This window comes from Argiope bruennichi, chromosome 1, assembly GCF_947563725.1.
Source record: "Argiope bruennichi chromosome 1, qqArgBrue1.1, whole genome shotgun sequence".
Lineage (NCBI taxonomy): Eukaryota > Metazoa > Arthropoda > Arachnida > Araneae > Araneidae > Argiope > Argiope bruennichi.
This window is the reverse complement of record NC_079151.1, coordinates 39,903,082-39,926,969: the sequence shown is the minus strand read 5'-3', so window position 1 is coordinate 39,926,969 and position 23,888 is coordinate 39,903,082. Positions and strand designations below refer to the sequence as shown.

Sequence of the window (23,888 nt, the reverse complement as noted above, 5' to 3'; positions counted from 1 at the left end):
GTGATCCTCTCCTTTGACATTTGAAAAGTAAATCTATCAAGCTGTGCTTAATATCAAGAATATAAATTCAGAAAGTATAAGATTCTTTGAATATCGGCAAAAAAGCTAAAAGATCAGTCATAGAAATTTGAATTATCTCATGGATACGTGGATGAAAAGTTACCAAATTGATAAATAAACATCTTGCTTCTTTTCTGATAGTTATAATAATAATAAAATTGGGTTATCCCCCCCCCCCTCGCCCTTCAAATGACAGGATATTCCTTCCATGAGAAAGGTAATGTTGTGGCTGATGATGGAAATTAAGATAAAAACTCTATTTCTCGCTTTCCGCTATTGCGACAGTTGTTATTCAGATTTATTCGGATGCCAAAGCACCGAGAAGGAGATTTCAGTGTCTTGCACTCTGTGGCATATAGTGGTTTATACTGAAATTAATGTTGGAACAAATATGAAAGGAAAAGTACTAAGATAATAAATTCTTTAAAAATACATATAATATATGTGGATATTTATGAGACAAATTTTTAAAAATAAGACAAAAAAATCACAAAATTTCTTTTTATTCAATTAAAAAAATATTTTATTATTTTACAAATATACCCGTTATTTTCTTCTTTCCCAGCATCATTTTTGTGTACAGATAACTTTGAATGCAATATGTCAAGATTATACAGCAAACTGTAACTTCATGGTGAAGTACTCAGTCGGTGCTTCAGTTTAAATTAATGCAGATATGCTTTTCTTCTCCCTTAAGAAAGAAGGTAAATACAAATATAAAGAACAGGATTATGCATCAGCTGGTGGAGTCACGACGATGCTTCCCTTCTTGCATCGAATGCATAAATGCAAGATGAGGCTTAACGCAGTTCCACACCCGGAAAAGATGCTCACCCAAAGAAAAGTTTTGTGACCACCCAAAATGTCGAAACCGATTCCAGCCAGCACGCACCCAATTCCAGCACCTGAAAAAAAAACATTGTAACTAACAATAAACAAGAAAAAAAAAGCGAAAAAGCATATCAAAAATTGAACCACATATTTAATAATAGAAAAAAAAACATATGGTTCAAAGAAGAAGTTAAATATGCAATCCTAAATTTTTGAGTTCATGATCTTACCATTAGAAACCAATCTCTCTGTAAGCAGTGCTTACTTTCTGTTATATATAAGTGTGCTTTTGTATAAAAGAAACAAAACAATAAAACGCAGTGGGTATGATGTCGCATGTTGTCATTTCCGAATTCTAATAATTAAATTGGTTTCTGTGTGTGGTGCGCTTGGAACGTATCTTACTTGCTACATTATATACGTTAAAACTTTGCCAGACCTTTGCAACGGTTGCTTTGTTAAATCAAGTGAATTTTGTTATTATTATCTATTTATTCTTAAAATCATTGATATTTATTTTTTAACAACAAAAAAATCTCAGCTTTTTTTCCCAGAATTCAAAGTTTGTTTCTAAAACTTTATATTTCTAATAAACTGCATTATTTGATATTAAAGTTTCTCTCAACAAAGCGTGAGTTTGCCTAATAAAATGGAGTGCTATTAAAGTCTTGTTTTAATTTATGTTGTCTTTGGTGAGATATCATTTCATTTTCTACTCACTAATTCACAGAATCACTTTTTCTTAACTTTCAGCCTTGGAAGAAAATCCCGCGATTGAATATTTGCTGAAACAATGGGAACGGTTGGAATTTTATTCTGATAATTAAATTTCTAAATGAAATGCATACAGAAAAAAAAATTTAATTGACAAAAGATAGAGAAAAAAAATAGAATGGTAATTAAATTAGTATTATTAATTTTTTTAAATTTCAAAATGATGTAAAAACTAACTTCTTGCTGTTACATTTTAGTAAGTTATAGCAGAAAACCGTCAAAATTTTACTCTTCCCAACAAAATAAAATTTCTAAAAATCACTTCGAGAAGCATATTTATTTCTTCGTAGATACATCTGTACCTAATTTAGAAGCTCTAAATATCGATGTCTTTTCTACTGAGCACAGATACGCAGCACACTAAAGCACTTCCTTTTATGAGAACAGAATTATCTTGATAATCACAACAGATTTATCATGAAAATCTCAAAATTCCAGCCCGTGGTGTCATGCCAACAAAACCACAGTCCACTTTATTTTGTACTTTTTTGGAAGACTGATCAAGATTTTTAAAACTTTATAATTAGAAGTTTTAAAACTTCATAATTGTTTTTTGAGCTTTCAAGAGCTAAATTGTCTTATGAAAATTAGGATTTATATAATTAAAAATAAATCGCAAAATAGATTAGTCATTTCCACTGATATTTGTTTCATACATTATAAAGTTCCAGCTGTTTAGAACATCAAATCATATCTTAAAAAAATTATTAATGCATAATGAAAATTTTAAATGTTTGTTCTGTTCAGGCATCTTGATTACAAATTGGAATTTATAACTTAGTACCTGAAAGTTTACCTATTCGTGATATTAATTTTCCTATCGTTTTAATGTGCTTTTGCAATTATTAAAATTTAAAATAACAAAAAAAAAGCATTTACCGTTAATGTAAAATCATCTCTAGCATTAATATTTTAAAACTCAATGCTATCGAAATAGTTTGAACTCTGCATCCGATGGAACATGCAGTATTTCGAATGTTGCATAAGATAAATATATATATTTTTTTAAATAAGAGTGCTTCTTAATTATTACATGAAATTTAAATAGATGACCGAGATATGATCAAGTCTTACTAGAATTTTTTCAAAGCTCTACTAATCGTAAATTTTTCGACAAGATTCTCTAAAAAGTGGACAATTATATTACTTTCTCTTTATCTCTATCTAACGGAAATTTATCTCGCTTTCTCTTGCTGTTAATTAATTTACAATTCTTTAAACTCAGCCAAAGAATTTTTTCTTATAATATTCAGGAGATTGAGTCATAGAAATAAATAAAAATAAGGCAATATATCAAAAATAGTGTTGAAGTGAATACGTTTTTTAATTATGTTGTAATAAATGTTCTTTTCTATTATATATTATATTTCATAATTTCATAAGAAAAATTTCATTATGTGTCTGCATAAAATTTCAAGTACATTCATTGTTTTCCTTTAAATAATTATTCGTAATTGAAAATCTATTACTCTTCACCTCCTATACAAAATTCCTCGATTTTTGCTTTATTTAAGTCACACTGCTCTTTTGAAAAATAAAGTTTTAAAATGCTGAAAGCTTTCACATATAATGAGAGTACACATCAACTATATCTTATGCTTCAAAATTATTATTCTTCAAATTATTCTTTTGCTTCAAAAATGTTGAGAAAATAATAATTTATATGATTTTTTATTAACTTTACATAAAAAGATGAAATTTAAGCATAAGATCAATTAAAATATTTTTTTAAAACTTATTAAAATATTTTAGTTTTGAAATTAAAATATTTTTAATGAGAAAAATTATTATTAATTAGTTGTAATAATAATAATAATTATTAATTATATTAATAATTATTAATATTATTATTATTATATCATTAATTATAATTAGTTGCTGCTGCAGAATAAATAATTCTGGAAACATCGTTTGAAATTTGAAATAGCTATCTTGTTTAATTAGGAATGATGGAAAGAATGATATTTATTTTCTTGTCGACAATGAATACATACATTAAAATTGAATGTTATATAAAGGAGAAATATAAAGACTTTTTATTCAATTTTTTTTTCCTCTTTTACTTTAAATATAATAATTGCCATGCTTATACGCTTATAAATTTCGTGCAGGTGCAAGCAGTTAGTTGGTAAAATTTTATCGCAATCGGACGAAAGGTATGGCAGAGCAAAAAATACGAGTAAACAAACATTCATTTTTATATATTAAGTACTGAAATTTTTCTTTTAATCGTTTTGTCTAGCACACAGTAATTATTTCTATTAAATATTATGCTCAAATAATGAATTTTTTTAATACATACCAATTCCTTCGTGAGTTGTGAATAATAAAGACTGAGTAGTTGCTTCTGTTCCAGGCTTAGCACTCTTTTTGGCATATGAAGCAACTGCTGTATAGTACACTCCATATGTGATGCCATGAAGGCATTCAACAGGTAGTACAAACCAGGGATTCTGCAAGAGACTGTACCACAGGAATCTGATAGCATAGGACAGAAGAGATGCAGTCATGATGTTGAAATGTCCCATTTTATCTATCATCCATCCCGAGAAGAACATGCAAGGAATTTCGCCCAAAAAACATTGCACCGCTTGTGTCACACCAAGAAGAAAACGGCTGCCACCAATTGCTGACAAAAACCACATCAGATAGAACCACACGAAGCCCGTGGCCATTCCATTCAACAAAACGCTTGTTTCGAAAGAGAGGAATTCTTTAGACTTTAGAACTGATCCAACATCTTTTAAAATGTCCTGTGAGAAATGTGGCTTCACCATGTCCAACTTCTGAATATTCCAAATAGCCAGAGCGGAAAAAAACGCCATCAAAATCCAAGAAACTAAATAATCATCAGTAATGTCATTGATAAAACCACCAATGGGACATATGATTCCCCAACTTATTGCGCCCCATAATCGTTGACGGCCAAATTCTGCACCAGATTTTTGTACGCTTTCGCAGCATGCGGTGTCTGAGAGCGTAAACAGGGCGCTAGTACACGTCATAGCTGTTGTAGTAAACAATGCAAAGAGCCAGAACTGAGAAGTCAAAAAATCGTTTGTATTCATTGATTCAGAAGATTCTGCCGAATGATTTTTAATTGCTTCACAGGGGACGAGGTAGCAATATCCTTCAGAATTCCAATAAATTCTACAAAAAGAAGATGATAAAGAAGTTGATGAGTTTATTTGCAAATCAAGAACATTACTTTGATCGACCACGAAAGTCAGTGAAGTATTTGTAGAGTTCATTTCAAAATGTTGCCATTTATTTTTATTGGATGTTATTTCACTAGTATATATCATGCATTCATTAAGAGACTTTGATAAATAGTCAACAGAAATTAAACTCGATAAACCTTTGTAGTTGATATCTTCTTCGGAGATACTATTTGTTTGATGATTAAACATTTTATTTGAAGTCAGATCAGAAAAATTGAAGTGTTCTAATGGAAATACAAATGAGCTGTGATTAGTTAAGCTGTCTGTGCTTTTGTCAATTTTGGGTATAGTTAACAGAAGAAAAAAGAATATTGTCTGACCGATTGTTAAAGCACAGATGATAGCCTTGAGTTTGTTGAAATAATCAGCCAAATACCCCAGGATAGGTTTGCTCACCACAAACATGAATTGCTCTACCATCAATACAGCAGCTAAAGAAGAAGCAGATAGTCCAATTCTGTTCCTCGCAAATACGGATATGTAAGGTAAAACCATACTTAATCCTGCAGAAAAAAACAAAAATTATGCTTTATTTGCCAAAATATAAATTTCTAAGACTTACAAAAAAAAGTTTTATCTTTTTTTTTTTTTTTTTTTTTTTTTTTTTGCAACAATGTGAAAAGTGTATGATTTTTAGTGGGATTTAATATGATGGTAGATACACACTCGGCGAATTATAAGACGGCCAGTTGGCAGCGCATGCGTAGAAAGGCACAAAAATCCTGTTCGGTCCATGGCAAGTAATGTCCCGATGAGACAACAACATGCCGCTGTATTGTATTTTTTTTTTTTTTTCTTTTCTTTTTCTTACTGAGCATGTGTTTGTAGAATTTGGCGTGTATTTTTTTTTTTTTTGGCCCCAAAATAATTGATCACTTTTCATAATTAATTCCGCCATTTTTTGCTCTCTGTTCTATCCGATGCGAGGTTGTGTGTGTGTGTTTCCATTTTATTTGTCATTTTCTTTTCTATAATTTTTCCAAATTTAGGTATGTTGATCTTTTTTTTTTTATTTTACCATGTTTCTTTGTGTAAATATCCATCATTTTAATTCGATGCAACTGAAAAAGAAAATTTCAGAAAAGCCAAAACGGTACTTTATAGCCAAGCATGGAATGCCTGAATCTATCTTATGAAATTGTACCAAACATAAATCAGTCCCTTTATAGACAGTCCCTTTCTTTCCCTTTCCCTGCGCTGCCTACTGTCCGTTTTATAACTGACAGAGCGTAAACCCGGCATGATATTTCAAAACATTATGAAAATTCATTTTTATTTAAATTATCATGACCAAAGTAAAGTGTTGCTTTAGAAAGTTAAGATTTCAATAATTGTTTTGTTGCTTTACATGCATAGAATTTAATTGTATATTCATTTAATATAAAGCACTTTTTATTTGCAAAAAATCACTTCATTTACTTTTAAGCGATTTTGAACTTATTTCTGTAGGTAGTCTTTCAAAATTATCAAATTTTAAAAGCGTTGATAAATATGTCGAAAAATAATTCAAAGATTATTAAACAGTATAATTTATAAGATATTATTTTTAATGTTTTAAAATTTATTAAATATTTATTGTTGATACTTGTAATAGGCGCTCATTCTGTATGAATAAAACTCTAAAAATCAAAGTGTTATTTCATTAGATTATTTTTTTTCCTACCTTTTTATATTTAGTATCCGATTTTTCACATCAGTTTTAAATATGTGTTTTATCATTGAATTTTATGAATTTTTCGCTCTCTTCCAAATAAAAATTTTGAATTCATTTACCTACATATCTTACAAGAATATTTTGTTATTTATTTATATGTAAAATATTTTCAGAAAGAAATTCATTAATTTGAAAAATTAATTAATCTGATGAATTATCCCGAGTGGATTGCAGTTAATTTACAAACTATCGGGAGAAACACGGACAAAACAAATCAATCAGATACGGTAGAGGCTTTCAGATTCGCCATAACTTATAACTTCTAGCAGTATCAATATATTATAAAATAATTTTCATGCTACAAATGAAAAGTTTAATATAAAATTTGCAGTTATAGTAGAATTAAGAAAATATAATGAATTTTGATGGTAATTGTAAGGCCTAAATAGTGAAAAAAGGAAAATAACAATTAAAAAAAATCAAAATAGCACACAAGATTTAAAATAATAAAAATATAGATTAAAAAAATAAGAAAAACATAAATACATATAAAATAGATCATTCAATAAACGCAATAAAACACTAATGTAAATAAAAAAACGATGAAAAATACTTTTAAAAATAATAAAATTATGTGAGATAAAGTGAATGATAAGGTGAATGTGTAAATAAAAAAATGAAAATTAAATCTGCTTTCGATTACAAAACATATCTGCCCCCCCACACACAGAAATTAGTCGAAATATCAAATATGAACGATTCAGAATATAAAAACTGAATTTATTTGCTTAGATTGGAAACAAAATAAAACATATATTTATTACTTTTAAGAATGACATGACAGTTTTTCAGTTGCTTCAATTAAGACTCTTCTTTCACTCTGCATTTATGAATATGATGGATTTGTAAATTTTCAGCACTGTCATTGTATCCAGAAAAGTTGATTGCATTATCATATTATCACATCAGTTTATAAGCAGCTATTGCAAGCACTATTGTTTCTCTCTTTGCTTTCAAGAAATTGTGGCAATTTCATTATAAAACTCGTCCTCTGAGCAATATCCTCCGAATTTATGAGAAACTTCTACAATTTCGACATTGGTTCTTTTATCAGGGTCCAAAACTTTATGTGGAGGGCGGGGGGGGGGGGGGCGTTTATGCATTAATGCATTTATTAGGCAAGGAGTATTTAAATTTTGAGGAACGCCGAGATATCTATAAGCTAGTGGTTTAATAAATTTGGAGAAAGAAAGAAAATCCACTGAAATCTCTACAAAATAATGTCAACTTCTAGGAATAAGATCAAGAAGTCCAATATCACTGCTCTTTTTCGCAGAGAAATAATATATTGAATTTCTTCCTCTGTGAGCAAAGCAGTCAATATCTGATCGTATCTCTGAGAATCACAAAAAAGAGTTTGCCACTTTTTATTATAAAAATAACAAATCCTAGTTTCCGAATTGTTGTATTAATTTTTTTTCCTTCTTGATTTTATGATAAACAGACAGTTCTTTTTTATTTCTTTGTTTTATTATGATATAAGGGGAAATGTTGTGTCAGTCAGCTATCTAAAATAAAAAAATGAAAACTTGAAATAAATTCTATAAAAATATTACGACATTTAAACAAATGTAGACTTTAATTAGAACATGATCACAGAGTCCTTATATTGTTGTTGCTTATGGCACTTGTCATAGAGAAGCACGATGGCAATGTCAACGATTTTAAGCCGAGTTTCAGCCTCTCTTTTTCAGTAGCGCCATCTAAGGTCAACAGTACGTCTTAGCTACTCATGCTTGCATGGTGGGGACTTCATTCATACGTTTCATTCATCCATCCACAGATTGTGATCAGAAGCAGACAACGATAACCTTTGATTCAGCACCCACAATAGTATGGTCTCGACTTGGAGGGCTTTGTGCCTATAACAGAATTATACGTGCACCAGCCACCATGTTCACGGAGAGTCTTCGGTTGACTGGATTAGATCTCACAACCCAAGGGATGCGAATAAAACACCCTACTAATCAAGTATCCCGGACACACGAAGTCCTTATTAGAATATGAATTATTAGAATACGAAATCCTTATTAGAATATGAATTATTAGAATACGAAGTCCTTATTAGAATAATTCTCATTAAAATATCAAAAAAAAAGGTTCCAGTACCACAACATTTTTTTCTCGGAGGATTCCCAAAGTTCCCAGGCAGTTGCCTAGTCTGCCTGTTTCTTAATTTTACTCTGTCCAAGATAGGATGCCCGTAACAATTCGATTCAAGAAAAATAGTCCTCTTGTAGTCCTTATTAGAATATGAATTATTAGAATACGAAATCCTTATTAGAATATGAATTATTAGAATACGAAGTCCTTATTAGAATAATTCTCATTAAAATATCAAAAAAAAAAAGGTTCCAGTACCACAACATTTTTTTCTCGGAGGATTCCCAAAGTTCCCAGGCAGTTGCCTAGTCTGCCTGTTTCTTAATTTTACTCTGTCCAAGATAGGATGCCCGTAACAATTCGATTCAAGAAAAATAGTCCTCTTGTAGTTATTTGATATGTATATATTTAAGTTGTTGTTGTTTCCTCTGGCACTTGCCATAGACAAGCCCGCTGACGAGGTCAGCAATTTTAAGCCGAGAGAGCGTCTCTTGTTCTCAGTAGAGCCATCTAGGGCCTAGGGTACGTCTTAGCTACCCATGCAGCATAACCCTTTCTACGGAGCTGACTTCATTCAGTCACCCACATGAAAATGATAAACACACATTCTCTTGCACAACCCCTTTCTATAGGAGGGCTCTTTCACAGATAGAAATCAGGGGAAGAACAATCATGCCCGAGCCAGGACTCGAACCCGGGATGCCCAGATCACGGGGACGACGCGCTGCCCCTAAGTCAGGGGCAGTTTCCCGGTTTCATGGTCGTTTTCGTCAGGGGCAGATCCCCGTGCATGTTTTTTAAGTAAAAATAATATATGATAGAATATCGGAAAGGAAACTTAAAAATTTGGATTCTTACTTTTTAATATCTTCTCTTCATTATTATTCTGTCAATTGTAAAATATATATTTTAAAAAAAATGGGGATCTGATTCAGGCATTCTCCTCTTCATCTAACTGCATTTCAAAATTTATTCCCGGTTACCTTTGCGTTGATTCAAAACTGGCACCAATCTTCGAAAACAAATCTTTATATCATATGAATATTGTCTTAGATGCAAAAATTTTAGAAACATTTCAAGATCAAACATTTTAAGATCTCCGACAAACATTAAAACATCTATTTAACAATGTAAATGATCTTCAAAAATCTGATATTTGTGGATAAAATTACTATTTCTACATTTTGATAAGATAATTGATACTCTTTCAAGAAATCAATATTTATTGTACTCATTTTATTTCATATTTAAGAATGATTCTAATGATTATACTTTTAAAAAAAATAAGGACTCTAACCTCCCATGAATAGGAAATAATGCAATTTAAAGCGAACCATTTCTTTGTCAATGTGCCACAATTTCTTCCGGACTTCTTCCTCTTTTTTCATGGTCGTCTCCGATGAAATGGAATAAACTTCCATGGTTTTTCCATTTTTCTGAGAAGTCATTGTGAGCTGTTCTGATTATAGATCTGAAATACAATATAGAGATGCTTACAAAAGCATTGTATATGAGTCAAAGATTTTTTTTTCTTTCTATAAATAAATTTTGATTTTTTAAAATAAGAAGCTTATGATTTAAATAAAGTTCAAAATTAGAGTAATAAAACTAATTTTTCTAATTTTGTTTAAGTTTTCGACAGCAAAAATCACCGAAGTTTGAATTGTAAACAACGAGTATTTTTTACAATAAATATTATATATGATTTAATATATATAATATTTCGAAAGAATGGACTGTTTTTATTTTAAAACACCGTAAAAATATTTGTTTCTAAAATATTTATCTCATGATAATAAATCAAATTATGTGTTATGATGCTGTAATCTTCCAGCTCATAATCACAAATCGATATGCTCAGCAAAAAAAGAATTCAAAATAAAATCATTCCAATATTAATGTATCACAATATTGGAGTGATTCGATAATTCGATAATAATAATTATGAGTATTATTATGATAATTCGATAATAATTATGAGTTTATTTTCACTCTAATTTTCACTCAACACAAAAAATTAGAAAAATAATAAATATCATATTGCTTGAAAAATCTTTAAAAAATACATAACATTTCTATTAGCCTCTTAAAAATATACTACCAGAATAAATAAAAATAGGTTTAACAGATAGCATAATGTTTGTAAATATTATAATATGAGAATTCGTTTGATTGCAATGTAACAAATGTTTCGAGAAAAAAAGAGGAGAAAGATGTAATTATTTTTTTATCTTAGGGTGTTTCTGTTAGTTACAATTTTAAAAGTTAGTTTATCAGCTTTCAGTTTTTCAAATATATATATATATATTTCTTTAATCAATGGTATATCCCCTATTTTTTTGGATCAAAATTGAAACACTGATTTTTTTTTCAAGATACAAATCGTAATAGCTCCCCTAATTGAGAGTTTTGGACGGTCATATTGAGTGCTTTAAATGAGCTCCAGTGGTCTCCAGAAATCTTTCTCACTCTTTCTTTTAAAAATTTATTATCCACCGCCTCCAGCTTAGAATTGGGGCCTTCGGGTAGTGCCGCGAATCTCTTGCAAACCATTAAAAAACAATAGTTACGGAATATAGATATTTGATGAGAATCTAGCATTTTTGCTCAATCTATCGTGTGATTTTTGACGATTAATTCCTGGTATGTAGTTAATAACAAGTGTCCGAAAGTCTGATGTTTTTTATAAACCGATTAAAACCCAAATTTTATGTGTAATTACAACTGTAGTCAGATGATTCTACAACAAATTTCATTTATTTAAGCCATTGTATTTTTGAGTAATTTTTTTACGTACATTCGAAGTGCTGACGAGGGTCAATCTTTCAAGAGATTAAATTCAAAATTTGACAAAAATTTACATTTTAGATGCCAAACCTAATTATCTGCCTCATTATGTTTTGCCATTATTATATGCGGACAGCCAGACAGAACAGGCTTCCTCTGAATAAATTTTGTTCAAAATGTAACAGAAATCTACAAATTTGGTGTAAAGTCCATATATCTAATTCCTTCCATCCAATTCAAAGTGTTTTTGAACTATCATGCTCACAGATAAACCGACATGATTCCAAAAAGTGTTTTATGGATTCAGGGAGATCTAAAATATGGAGATTCGTCAAAATCTATCATGTTCACAGATAAACTGACATGATTCCAAAAAAATGTTTTTTGGATTCAGGGAGATCTAAAATATGGAAATTTGTCAAAAATTCGAAGCATATATATTTTTTTATAATTATTATATTTTCGCTTTGTATTTAGTATGTGCGAGAAAGTAAAAAAAAAAAAAACTTTTTGATTACAGATAAAAATGATATCATTCGCTTATTATTAAGTATCAATATTTGATAATTGATTTATAGATGAGAAATTTCCATTTCATTATGAATTATATATAAATATATAAAATGGAATAGCCTGGTTGGTAGGGCGTTGCATTCGCATCCCTTGGGATGTGAGCCGAAGCCTTTCCATGCAGATGGTGGCTGCTGCTCGCATAAATCTGTACTAGCCGTTCTTCTATATTCGCAGCTGGAGAAGAATACACAGAAATTAGAGTTAAAAGCTTATCTTTGCTGGGAATATTGACTATTACTGTGTTTTCACCTGAAGCAAGGAATATTGGAGAACTGCAGGAGATAAGAAGATAATTCTTGCCTTTCCATTTCCTGATAACCGGCTTCTCCACTGGCGTGGAAGACCTCCCGTTTCTGACATACGCTTCTTTTACTAGGAAGATATTCGGGGTGATCCTTTGAGCTATTTGTACGAGAGAGTTTGTTGCTAATTTAGATTTGGCGAGATTAATCTGAATAATTTTTAGAGAATTTGATACGTTTTGAAGAAGCGGCCAAAAATGAGTCTGATCAAAGAAAAGTATCTTATTATGCGAATTTAGTAAATCGAGAGTCATTGCTTAAATAAATATTAACTTTGTAACTTACCGTTTTCTGGTATAAATGTGTGTCTCTTATATAGCAAGAATAGAAATGGACAGCAGAAGAGTGTCGGATGTTATAATCAGTGCCATTTTTATAGTTTGATTCATCACAGTTTATGCAAACTGGATGTTTGGCCATATAAGTACGAGTGTCATGATTTTTGAACAAATCGCGTAGTATTTCTTTTTTGCTCCACACTCTTTTTAGTTATATCTGAAACTTTGACAGGAAAAACAGCGACGGACATTATAAAATTCTTTAATTTTACAGAAGCTGCAATTCATTGTCAGTTATCCAATTGCTTCCAGAGTGAAAAAGGCAGAAGTTGGAAGCTGAACTATTTAATGTTGGTATCTTTCCTCGAGTCCTTTCAGTTTAAATGAGAATTCTAGTAAATTTTTGCCGCATTCAGTGGCTAACTCAACTGTATTTGATACCTGCTCGATTGTATCCTTTGGTATATTATAAATAATGAATTTCGGAAGTCTTTTCCTTAGTGCTTTTGAACGATGTTTTTCTTTAATTCATCGGTTTCTACATTTTTTTATGAGATTTTCTATATTTTCTTAATTTTCACAGTCTATACACACATTTACACTTACTTATCTAGTGTATCACAGTTATACACTAGAGTTGAGTAGTAATAAGAATGTCGTATATATAAATAACAAATGTAACAAATTTTTCTCCTTGATTATTAAATACAAAAAGAAATTTTGACCTTAAACATGGTAATGTTTTTCCACTCGTAGAGACTGTCTTGCAAAGACTATTTTCTAATAGAAGAAGCAGAAATGTTGTATTTAGTGGAAGTTAAACAACAGTTCTCAATATTCAAAAGTTCCAGCAGTAATGCTCCTGATAAGGATGTGTTAATCCAAAAGAAAGCAAAAGGTGATCCTACCATGGCAGATTTCAGTCCACGTGATACCGCAATCGAGCTCAGTCCAGAGAAAGTTCAGTCGTTTTCCTTTGTGATAGCTATGAACAATTGTTGACTCGGGATGCTTCGTTCGCCAGCAGTTAACTTTATATTCACTGCGGTGGGGAAAAAACAACGAAGTCGAATGTTACCGGCTTGTTTATTTCCTTCCAAGGGAATGGGTCCGGTTGGATGGGGGGGGGGGGGGGACAGAGTATGTACTGTCGATAGATAATGGAAATGACGTTTACTGTTGAAGGTAAGCCTAGCGTCTGCCAGGAAGAATTTCGTGCTGCCTTTCCCAAAAGAAAGGAAACAGCTATTTGAGTACTATCCATTGGAAATTCACAGATATGTTTTGCCGGATTAATGAATTCCAGATGAGAAAAAGAAGTTCCAAACCTTTGATGATTGAGGAGCAAAATGTTTGCCGTCCTTTCTTTTCCCCTATAGATGGCGCAATCCAATAACTACATATTAGTGATTAATCGGTAAATATCGCATGATAGAATTAATAAAAACGTTAAATTTACACCAAAGATCGATATTTTTAAATTACTGTTCGCCAGTGCCATGCAATTAATATACAAATGCAGTATTGTTGTTTTTTTCACTCTACTGAAAAGCACACAGTTCTCATGCGTGAAAATAATAATCTGAGCACTTATGACATTTATACTCCTTCCCAAGGTCTACAAGGTTTTATGCGGAAGCGAATTGATAACATAACCTGTTATTTATTTATTTTGTGGAATCTATTGACAAAGCCCTCTAAAATTTTAAAAATTTTATGTCAGGCACTCTGAAAAATTATATTAGTTATTCTTAAAATATTTTTATCGGCATAATTTATTCCAAATGACATGCGAGCTTATTCATATAATAAAAGCAAAATGCGTCGCATTATTTTAACGGTATCAACTGCATATTTTACCAGAGTGATAAATAAAGAACGATGTTTGCGCATCCTGCAAAACAACGTTTAAGGTCATGGGAGATACCATTAAGAATGTTCATGTGTTTAACAAACAGTACAGTACAAGCGTAAAATATCATAGAGTAAATATCTATCTTAATTTGATTTTTAAAAATATGTTGTTGAGGGAGCAAACAATATTGTGTCATGAATGAAGGATTTAATTGAAATTAAACTCAGCTAAGTAGTAAATAAGCACTTTTATAATTTTCTCATTGGTTAGCTTTAAGGAAATGAAACAAGTAATGAAGTCAGATTTATTTTACACATCAATATGATAATGCTTTAACTTTCTTTAAATAATTATATCGAGAGTTTTCTGGCTGAAATCTGATTCAAATATTTGGAAATGAGGCATTTCACTTGCCTTTTCTCCTTATATTTCGCAGAAGATTAAAAAACTTATATCTCTAAATCTATGGATTGCAATAGAACTTGAAATTTTATGAATGTCTCGGAGAATGTGTGAACTTTTACCCTTTCATATATTAAAAATACAAAAAAAGTAATGTAATAGTCAAAAAATCAAAATTCGAGCTTTTGATCAATATTTTTGTCTTAGATCTCCTTGAATAAACACCCCATTTTTCGGTATTATAGCTGCCTGTGAATACAATAATTTATAGAGACATACAACAATCTATACAGATGAAATTTGGTATGTACCTTGTATGTCAAAATCGTAGATTTGTGTCAAATTTTGTCGAAATTCTTCTACGAGAATGTTTTATCTCTCCGCCTGTGTGTATGTGGGCACGATAATTCCACCAAGCAACGAAATAGATTATTTTAATTTGGCATATTGCAATATCGCGAGATTTTTTTATAGAATTTAGAATTAAATTTTCAAAGAGGTTGATTCTCTGCCTGTTTGTCTAATCATTTAAATGCAAACATGATAGTTCAAAAACACAATTTAGATAAATGAAATTTAATATGTGTTTGAAATATAAGACAAACAGATGATAGATTTATATCGAATTACAGATCTAATAGGTGCAAATAAAATCCCAAATACGAATTAGATTTTTTCCCCTCTATATTAGAATCTAAATACAATATCCCTAATGCATGAAAGAGTACGTCATATCTCTGACTCTCCGACCCTCCTCCATGGCAAACGGATAAAAAAAAAAACTGAATGACAGGAACACGCTACAGCAACGCTGGCGGGAACTGTGATTGAGTCCTAAGGGCCATCACCGACTACGGTACAACTCTTTTCTAAGGAAGTACTTCCCATCATCGAAGGAAGGAGCCAGACCCCACCTTTTCGTGTAACCTCCAGGGTGGTGAGAACCAACCACCGTGCAGATAGCTTCTTCTCCTCATTTCGAGGTCTCCTCCCCGAAGGGATACACGAAATAGTAAATACATGAAAAAAAAGCGAAGAGCAAACATTTTTCTCTAGTTTTCATAAATTGCAACTTTTTAAATGGGTTGGATTGAACTATAGCAAGCAGCTGAACAGAATTCTCACTATAAAATACTTTAAAACATTGAATTTAAACTTGAGACTATATCAAAAAGCGCAGTAGCAGTGGCATATTTAAACATCTTGCGGCTCTAATCAATACACATTATGAAGCCCCTCGTATAATAAACTGGAGAATTAATTTTCTCATTTTAATACATTTTACACTTAATCAGCATGTTAACTTTAGGATTTATATATTTAACATGAATCATGACTGCGCACCTTTTTCGTTTATGCACAATATTATTTAAATAAATTTTCAGTGTTATAAATATTGCAATATCAATGTGAACGCAATGAAATCGATACGAACGTGATTTGCTATGCTAAATAAAATGTTAATATTATAATACTTAAAAATTTTTAGAATTAAAAATTTTTACAGATTTATTTATTTGATAATATGACCAACAATCGATAAGTTTAATCGTTAACTTTGCTGCTCTCCAGGTCAACAATGTTTGGTAGCTATCCATCTGCCTATTCTTGCTACTTCTACAAAGTGATAGTTTTTGAATGAATATAAAGGTATATAGAAAATAGATAATTTAGTAATACCTACCTATTTAGATATCTTCTCAGAATTCAATGCACGGGGAAACATTCAAACTTGGAGAAACAGAAAAACTTACAAAACGTTTTGATATACATGGATAAAAAGACAAGAGACAGTGATTTTTTTTTTCTTTCCTAGAAGGAAAGAGAATAGTCTGATTTGACTTTATCTAAGGTCACTCATTCCCCATATCTAAGCAGCTGTAAATGAAGTGTCTCCAAGTTGAGTACTTGAATGCAGCCCTAATCCTGGGTAATAAATGGATCGTACTATAAACTTAGCTATAAATTATGGTTACGTAATTCAGCAACAATTCAGTAAATCTATTTATACTTATATAAAGCTCAATGTGTGTGTGTGTGTGTGTTGACACTCTACAGGCCAGACCATTTGTACATGTATACCTTGAAGGTCGGGAATGTGCATCTGGAGTCTCTTTTTTTTTGAATTTTTAATTAGAATTTTAATTATTAATTAAAAACTAACTTTCCCGCCAAAAAAATCTTTTAATTTTTCCCACCGCCAAATGAGTAAAGCTTCAGTTTTTTTTTTTCCACGCTAATGAGGCTAGGATTAAGATTTTTTCGGCCGATTATTTAAAACGATTCTGGTTATTTTCTTAATGTTTGGTGCATTTAAAATTAAACATTGTTAATTAATTGATCTTTCAGATTCATTCTGAAGTACTTTTGAATTAAAATAAAACAGAAAAAAGGAAACTAAAAATTTCTAATCTGCTTAGCGTTACCCCAACTGGCGTAGAAAAATTCACGTATTTGCGTTACCGTAACTGACGTTGAAAATTCACGCATGCGCATTGTGTTCAAATTGTTGACAACGATTATCAACGGATGCGGACTTGATTTAAATTATTTTTAGGTTAGTTGCATGCTTTTGTAATTAAATTGTATTTATGTTAGTTATATATTTTTTGTACATGCTTATAGTTTTAAGTACATCGTTTTTTAAGTAGTTTTTTTAACTTGTTTTCAACCGATTATTTTAAACGATTCGTTTTATTTTCTGACAATTTGATGCATTTAAAATTAAACATTGTTAATTAATCGATCTGGTCATGACGAATCTGAGAAAATTTTGTTGACAAATTCTTGAAATATTATATAAATTAAGAAAGATATTCTTTAGTGCCCATAAAGTTTAAACGCTCAGTGACTGTTTTCAGTAATCATATTACAAAAAAATACTTTGTTTCAATAAAAAATATTAATATATTAATTGCAGATTAATCCTTTTCACTTTAATTTAAAGTATAAATTTTACGGGAGCTAACAGGAAATTAGAGAAATACATAATACATTATGACTAAAGGCCTTTATAATATTATGAGTGAATTATATGACTATCAAAATTTGAAGTTTTAAAATATTTTGATGAAGAAGCTATTAAAGTAGGAATTGCATAAAATATTTAATTATTAAAATTTTAACGAACATTAAGATTGGCGAACCGGCTGGTCGCCAAAGGCAGCTAGTATATTATAAAAACTATTTCTCTGGAGTGTTAAGCATATATGAATGTTTAATAAGAATTTTAAATTTAAAATAATTTGAACCTTGCACCAAATATTGTTGTGAAAAATCTATTTTTAGAAATACATTAACTTTATGGGGCAGATGTTCAACAAACATGATTAACAATAAAATTTCCTGCCAAATATTTGTTAAAATTTAAAACACCTTGAGTATTATGAAATTGTACCAGAAAAACTTAACAAAATCAGGAAGAGCTTTCTTCCCTCGATTTTGAAACATATTTACACAGGTGTTTATTTTCTCAGTATGATGCAGAGGACAGAATACTTGTTTTAGAGAATGATAAGGAGATAAAACACTTAAAATCCATCTATAATTATTTTATAATGATCATATAAATGAATTTATCCATCTAGAGTGAGATATCGCGCTTAATTAATGATGTATAGATAAACCAAGTGACATCCGGATTCAATTCAAAATTTCATGAAGATCAAAATTCTAGTTATGCAACCACAAAAAGGAATAATTATAAATTTCATCTATCTAGCTAATTTTTTTTTTTAGTTATCATGATTACTATAGGTGAGTAGACATTCTTCCTGTGTCCAGATTTTGTTCAAAATTTGGCCAACAAGTCATTTTCTCAGTCAATTTTTTTAATGTACATTTAGTTCCATTGCAATTGGGTAAAATAGAAGGAAAACCATGTTAAGTTTTTAAATTTCAAAAATGAATTCCAGAAATGAAATGCGAAATAATCCCAGGGGAGGAGGAGACAACCTACTGTTTTCTTATACGAAATTTAAAAAAAAAAATATCAACTGTTGAAAATATGATATATTGTTTATTAAATAATATATAACTATGAGTTTTCTTAAAAATAGTAACCTTAAAATGGCTACTCCGACCCGTCGGAAGCTACACGGAAAAATCTGAATGACCAGACCACCTCAATAGCAACATTGGCAGGAACTGTGGTTGAGTCCTAAAGGCCATCACCGGCCATGGTACAACCTTTCCCTTGGGAAGTACGCCCCGTCACCGATGGGAGGATCCACATCACCACCTTTTTGTGTACCCATCAGGGTGGAGAGAACCAATCACAATGATGGAAGCTTCTCATCCTCAACTATGAGTTGCCTCTCTCCTTTGGGACACTTAAATATAGTAAATTAAATTTTCTAGAAATTATTAAAGGAGAATTTATTTGGCATAGTTTCCTATATATATATATATATATATATATATATATATATATATATATATATATATATATATATATATACAATTATTTTATCATTTGAAGTGCCATGCTATTGTATATTTCGTTTCGCCAATGCTGTTCTTTAAAGCTCCATGTAATGGAACATACTCTTAATTTTACTTTCTCATGTACGAGATATAGAGGAAGTATTGTAATCGTCAAAAAATTTTGAGCTCGAGATTTTTGACAAATCTCCAGGCTTCATATCTCTCGGAGTTTATTTGCCATCTCATAGATACAATGTCCCACTTTTGGCATTGTATCTATTTGCCTCCCTGTGTACACGATATCTGTAAAAATACTTGGATAAATTTGGTATATGAACTTTAAACCTAGATTTGTAGATTTCTATCAAGTTTTGAACGAAATCCATTCCTAGGATATAATATTTTTTATTTTCCTCTTCTTCAACGATATATACCCCTAAATTATTAGTACAGTTTTGGCCTTGGCAGGTCTTGTATTCATTTTTACACATTTGCATTTATTTCCAGTTGCGAATTTTGAAACTAGGTAGCTGCCTTAGAGCCGTTAAATTAGGCCTTAGAGCCGCAGGCAAGTCGATTTAAAAACTTTATTTTCATGATTATCAAGTAAATAAATTTGTAAAAATGCAAATTCTATGTAAATAAAATTATAAGTATAATTGATCAAACTCCTGCATACTGCATTTCTCTCTCTTGGTTATTAGAATATTTATAAACACAGAACATCTTCAATAATATTCGACAGAGACTTGAATACTAAGAAGTCTGAAATTATAAGATATAAAGACATATATTTTCACAAAATTCATTAAGTAAAAAAAGCGATTGAATTAAAATAAATTATTAACAATGTACTGAAATACGAAACTAAATTGCTAATCTCACTAAAAGAAGGGGATTCATAATGTACAGTGCCTAAGGCCACAAAACAATTACTTCGTTCCACAAACTTTATTGCATTCACAAGTAATTACAGACTCTTTTGACTAATTGAATTGATTTATTAATGCATAAAGGCGTAAACGATTTATTGATAATATATGCATGTCTCTTGATGGTAGTTGTCACTTTCATCTCATAGATGTCATAAATGCCAAAGCAAAGAATAGTTGGTCTCTTGCTTTGGCCTTCACTTGTAATATTATCAACTATACATCTACACATTTCGCATCAAGAAGCATCATCAAGAAGCATATTTAGATATATAAACCAAAAAGTAGATCAGCAATAAAGTTGTTGAATATCAAAAGTGATTGATGTTGTTCCTTTTTAAACAGAGAACATATCTCATAGACTCTCGGTGAGAATTATTAAACAATCTTGCTATAAGAAGTGTCCTATTTTGCAGCTTGCTAGCCATCTCAGGAGCATAGTCATACGCAAGTAAGAGATGATGTTATACACACTGTGCGTACCATAATAGGAATATAGAAGAAGAATAACAAATAAATTGTTGTAGCTACCCAAGTTGTTGATGTTGCTTTATATATTGCACCTATTCTGGACGATAAGGGCATGTTCTTGCTGAAAAAATATAGTGGGAAGGTCATTAATAGATTCTGCAACTTTAATGATCTGAAAAACTTTAATTTTGTGCACAATGTAAAAATTCTATTTTCTACTTTTAATCGGAAGTGGCTATAGCCTCAGGATTGATTTACAATGGGGAAAATTAACTGCAGGCAGGTCACCGAGCCTCAGTGAAAGTCTGAAAATATCCCTCAGGTCTTCCATAACACTAATTTTTTTCTTATAATGACATCAGTTAAACAGGAGAGAAGTGCAACTTTCATTGCACAACAGCGGGAAAGCATATATAATCGTTTTAATAAATTAATAGGTCAAGCGAATGGTATTTTTATCTCTAAGTTACCGCCAACCACATAAGCCATATATCAACTCTCTGGTAGTCTAATCCATTAAAAATAAACATGGTAAATATATGGTTTGAGGGCACAAAGCTGGGAATGGAGGACAGTGAATAAATCAAGTGCAAGGAGGCAAAATATGATTTTTAATTACTTGTAAATGTAATAAAGGTTGCAGAAAGAAATATATGTGAAAGCGAGCTTTATTAAATGTGCAAAGAGGGTGGGAAATGATGTTATGCTGTAAAGCTAGAACTGTTATATTATTTTTCATTATTCAGGTAAAAATGATTTTCATGGTTATAGTATTGTAAAATAAAATATTTTGCATTCAAATATGACATAAATAATTTTGTCATACTAAGAATTTTTTAAAATTCTTAACACGGTTTGTTGATGTTGTTTGTAATGGCACTTGCCATGGACAAGCTCGCTGATGAAGTCAGCGATTTTAAACCAAGGGAGCGTCTTTTGTTTTAGTAGCGCCAAAAGTACGTCTTAGCTACTCACGCTTCACATTCGCTTTCACAAACCCTTTTTATAGGGGGGCACATTCACACATCTCACAGATAAAACAGATGAATAACAGCCATGCCAGAACTGGGACTCGAACCCAGGACGCCCAGATCACGGGGAAGGCGCGCTACCCCTATGCCAGGACGCTGGCATTCTTAATGCTAAGTTACTATATTATAAATTCTCAGTTTATAGAAGCACACACAAGCACAAGTTTAGAGAAGAATTAAAAACACGACTTAAAAAATGAAATTTGCTATGTAATTTTGAAGTTACCATTGTAGTCATACGTCAAATTTTGGTGTGTAAGATGTTGGAAAGGAGGCATTGAAAATACAAATTATGTTTGTTTGTTTTTTTGGCATTTATGTATGAACCACATCGCAAAGGTTAGTTGCCCCCCCCCCAAAAAAAAAGAATGAATTGCCAAAGGTCCTCCTCTAATAGGCTCTTTCATTACCTATTATTCGCTTATAGTATATGATTAATAATAATACACAAATATAGTTATTGTAGAGTATGGAAGAGAGTTTAGAAAAGATCACACCCAATGATTCTCTTGTTCAATTTCATGCATTATAATAATGTTTTAAATTAGATAAAATAATAATGAATATTTTTAAAAAATTAAGGTTTCTAGTAAAGTATTTTGATATGCCTTATGTAATTGAAAATTACAAAATAGGTGGGATGATTTAGAAATAGTATGAAATTATTCTTTGAATTGGTAAATTGTTTCTTTTGGTAATGAGGAAAAAAATTAACTTTATAAGTTCCTTCAAGAAATATATGCAGCATTTTGTATATAAACGAACCGATTTTTTTTAAACACTAACATGAAAATACAGCAAAAGATCTTACCTCCGTTCGCAGAATTCCGCGTTCTACTGCCTGTATAACTTACAATGAAAATTGTTTTAATAAAATACCAGTTACATTAACTTACATTTTCTAAAGCGTAGAATAATTTAAAGATATATTTCTATCAGCACCGACAGAAAGGGCTCATAATTAAGAGAAGATCACTCTCATATGTTAAGTAATTGTGAATCATGCCATGATGAGGACTGACGAGTAGTGAAGAAACTAAGATAAATGGACAATTTGTTGAGTCATGATCTTTATAATCAAGATTGTTTTCTGAGAACGATTTCAATTACAAGTTGATGCCCTTTCTTAATGAAAAGTACTGCTTAACGTTTTCTTTTTCAAAATAATTGTCAGTGGCTCGCGTACTTTGAAGCAAAGCCATCTTTCCATCTAATAACGGAATAGATGTGCTGTTCAACTCAACAGTTAACGATAGAGTCTGCATCAAAGTTTAGATTTTTTTTAAAATTTAAAAACAGATTCAAAAATTAGGCCACTTAGATCGGTTTTGCAAGTAAATTCAAAATTATAATTAGTTTCGTTGCTAGTATCATCACATTTCTGTACAGTTTGGAAGTAACGGGCTGTACCTTTGATACATAGAAATCAACTTTATTGCATCTTGTTAAGACAGATTTTCTTAAATTTTCAAAATATGCTTTTACAAAGTAAGGCTCCACATCACATAATCTAGACATCACCACCAAGACTAATCCGGCCAAACTGAGTAACCGTCGTCACGTCGTCAATTAAAGTTGAATTCTAAATGGCCATTACGGTTATTATACAGCTTCTTCTGTAAAAGATACTCCCCGTCATGGAAGTGAAGTGACTCGATCTCACAGCCTTAATGTAGTCACCATGTAAGTGAGAACCATCTTTATCATTAGTACTTCTTCATCTTCATATGGGAAGTGCTTTCAGGTAGGATCATCATCTATAGTAAATTATTCTCCAAATAATTGCTTGATCGTCAGAGGAGCCACATATCGCATGGAATCAAACCTGCAATAAAAAACGATCCTTGAGGTGATACTAACAACAATAGAGAATCTCATCTGCAAAATAAATTTGCGGAATCAAATTTTTGCTGGGGTTTTTTTTTTCCAAAATTTTTTGTATCATCTTTCTATTGTGAATTAATGAGTTAAGCTGCAAACCCAGTCTTCAGTAACATTATTTGGAAATAAAGAGCAAATGGCAGTTATTTTGAGCTGATGTTTTAAAATAAATTTGAGTGCCATTTTTTTCTTGTCATTGTCTCAATCTTTCAATAAAAATTATTTTTTGATAATGGTATCCTTTATAA

General features: G+C 30.9%; 1 protein-coding gene across 3 annotated transcripts; it reads right to left on the bottom strand.

Moving 5' to 3' along the window:
• Positions 1–584: 584 nt before the first annotated feature.
• Positions 585–16,755, bottom strand: LOC129981416 (major facilitator superfamily domain-containing protein 6-like protein B). 3 transcript variants are annotated; one of them, XM_056092258.1, is made up of 4 exons: positions 16,585–16,755; positions 10,001–10,174; positions 3,968–5,389; positions 585–965 (listed from the first exon to the last, which is right to left on the bottom strand). In XM_056092258.1, exons 2-4 carry the CDS (start codon positions 10,149–10,151, stop codon positions 790–792), a joined length of 1,749 nt encoding a protein of 582 aa, XP_055948233.1. In that variant the 5' UTR covers positions 10,152–10,174; positions 16,585–16,755; the 3' UTR covers positions 585–789. The 3 variants fall into 3 exon arrangements, with proteins under 3 accessions (XP_055948233.1, XP_055948245.1, XP_055948240.1); XM_056092270.1 differs by lacking the exon at positions 16,585–16,755 and having other exon boundaries at positions 10,038–10,176; XM_056092265.1 differs by lacking the exons at positions 10,001–10,174; positions 16,585–16,755 and adding an exon at positions 7,365–7,439.
• Between the last annotated feature and the right edge of the window lie 7,133 nt (positions 16,756–23,888).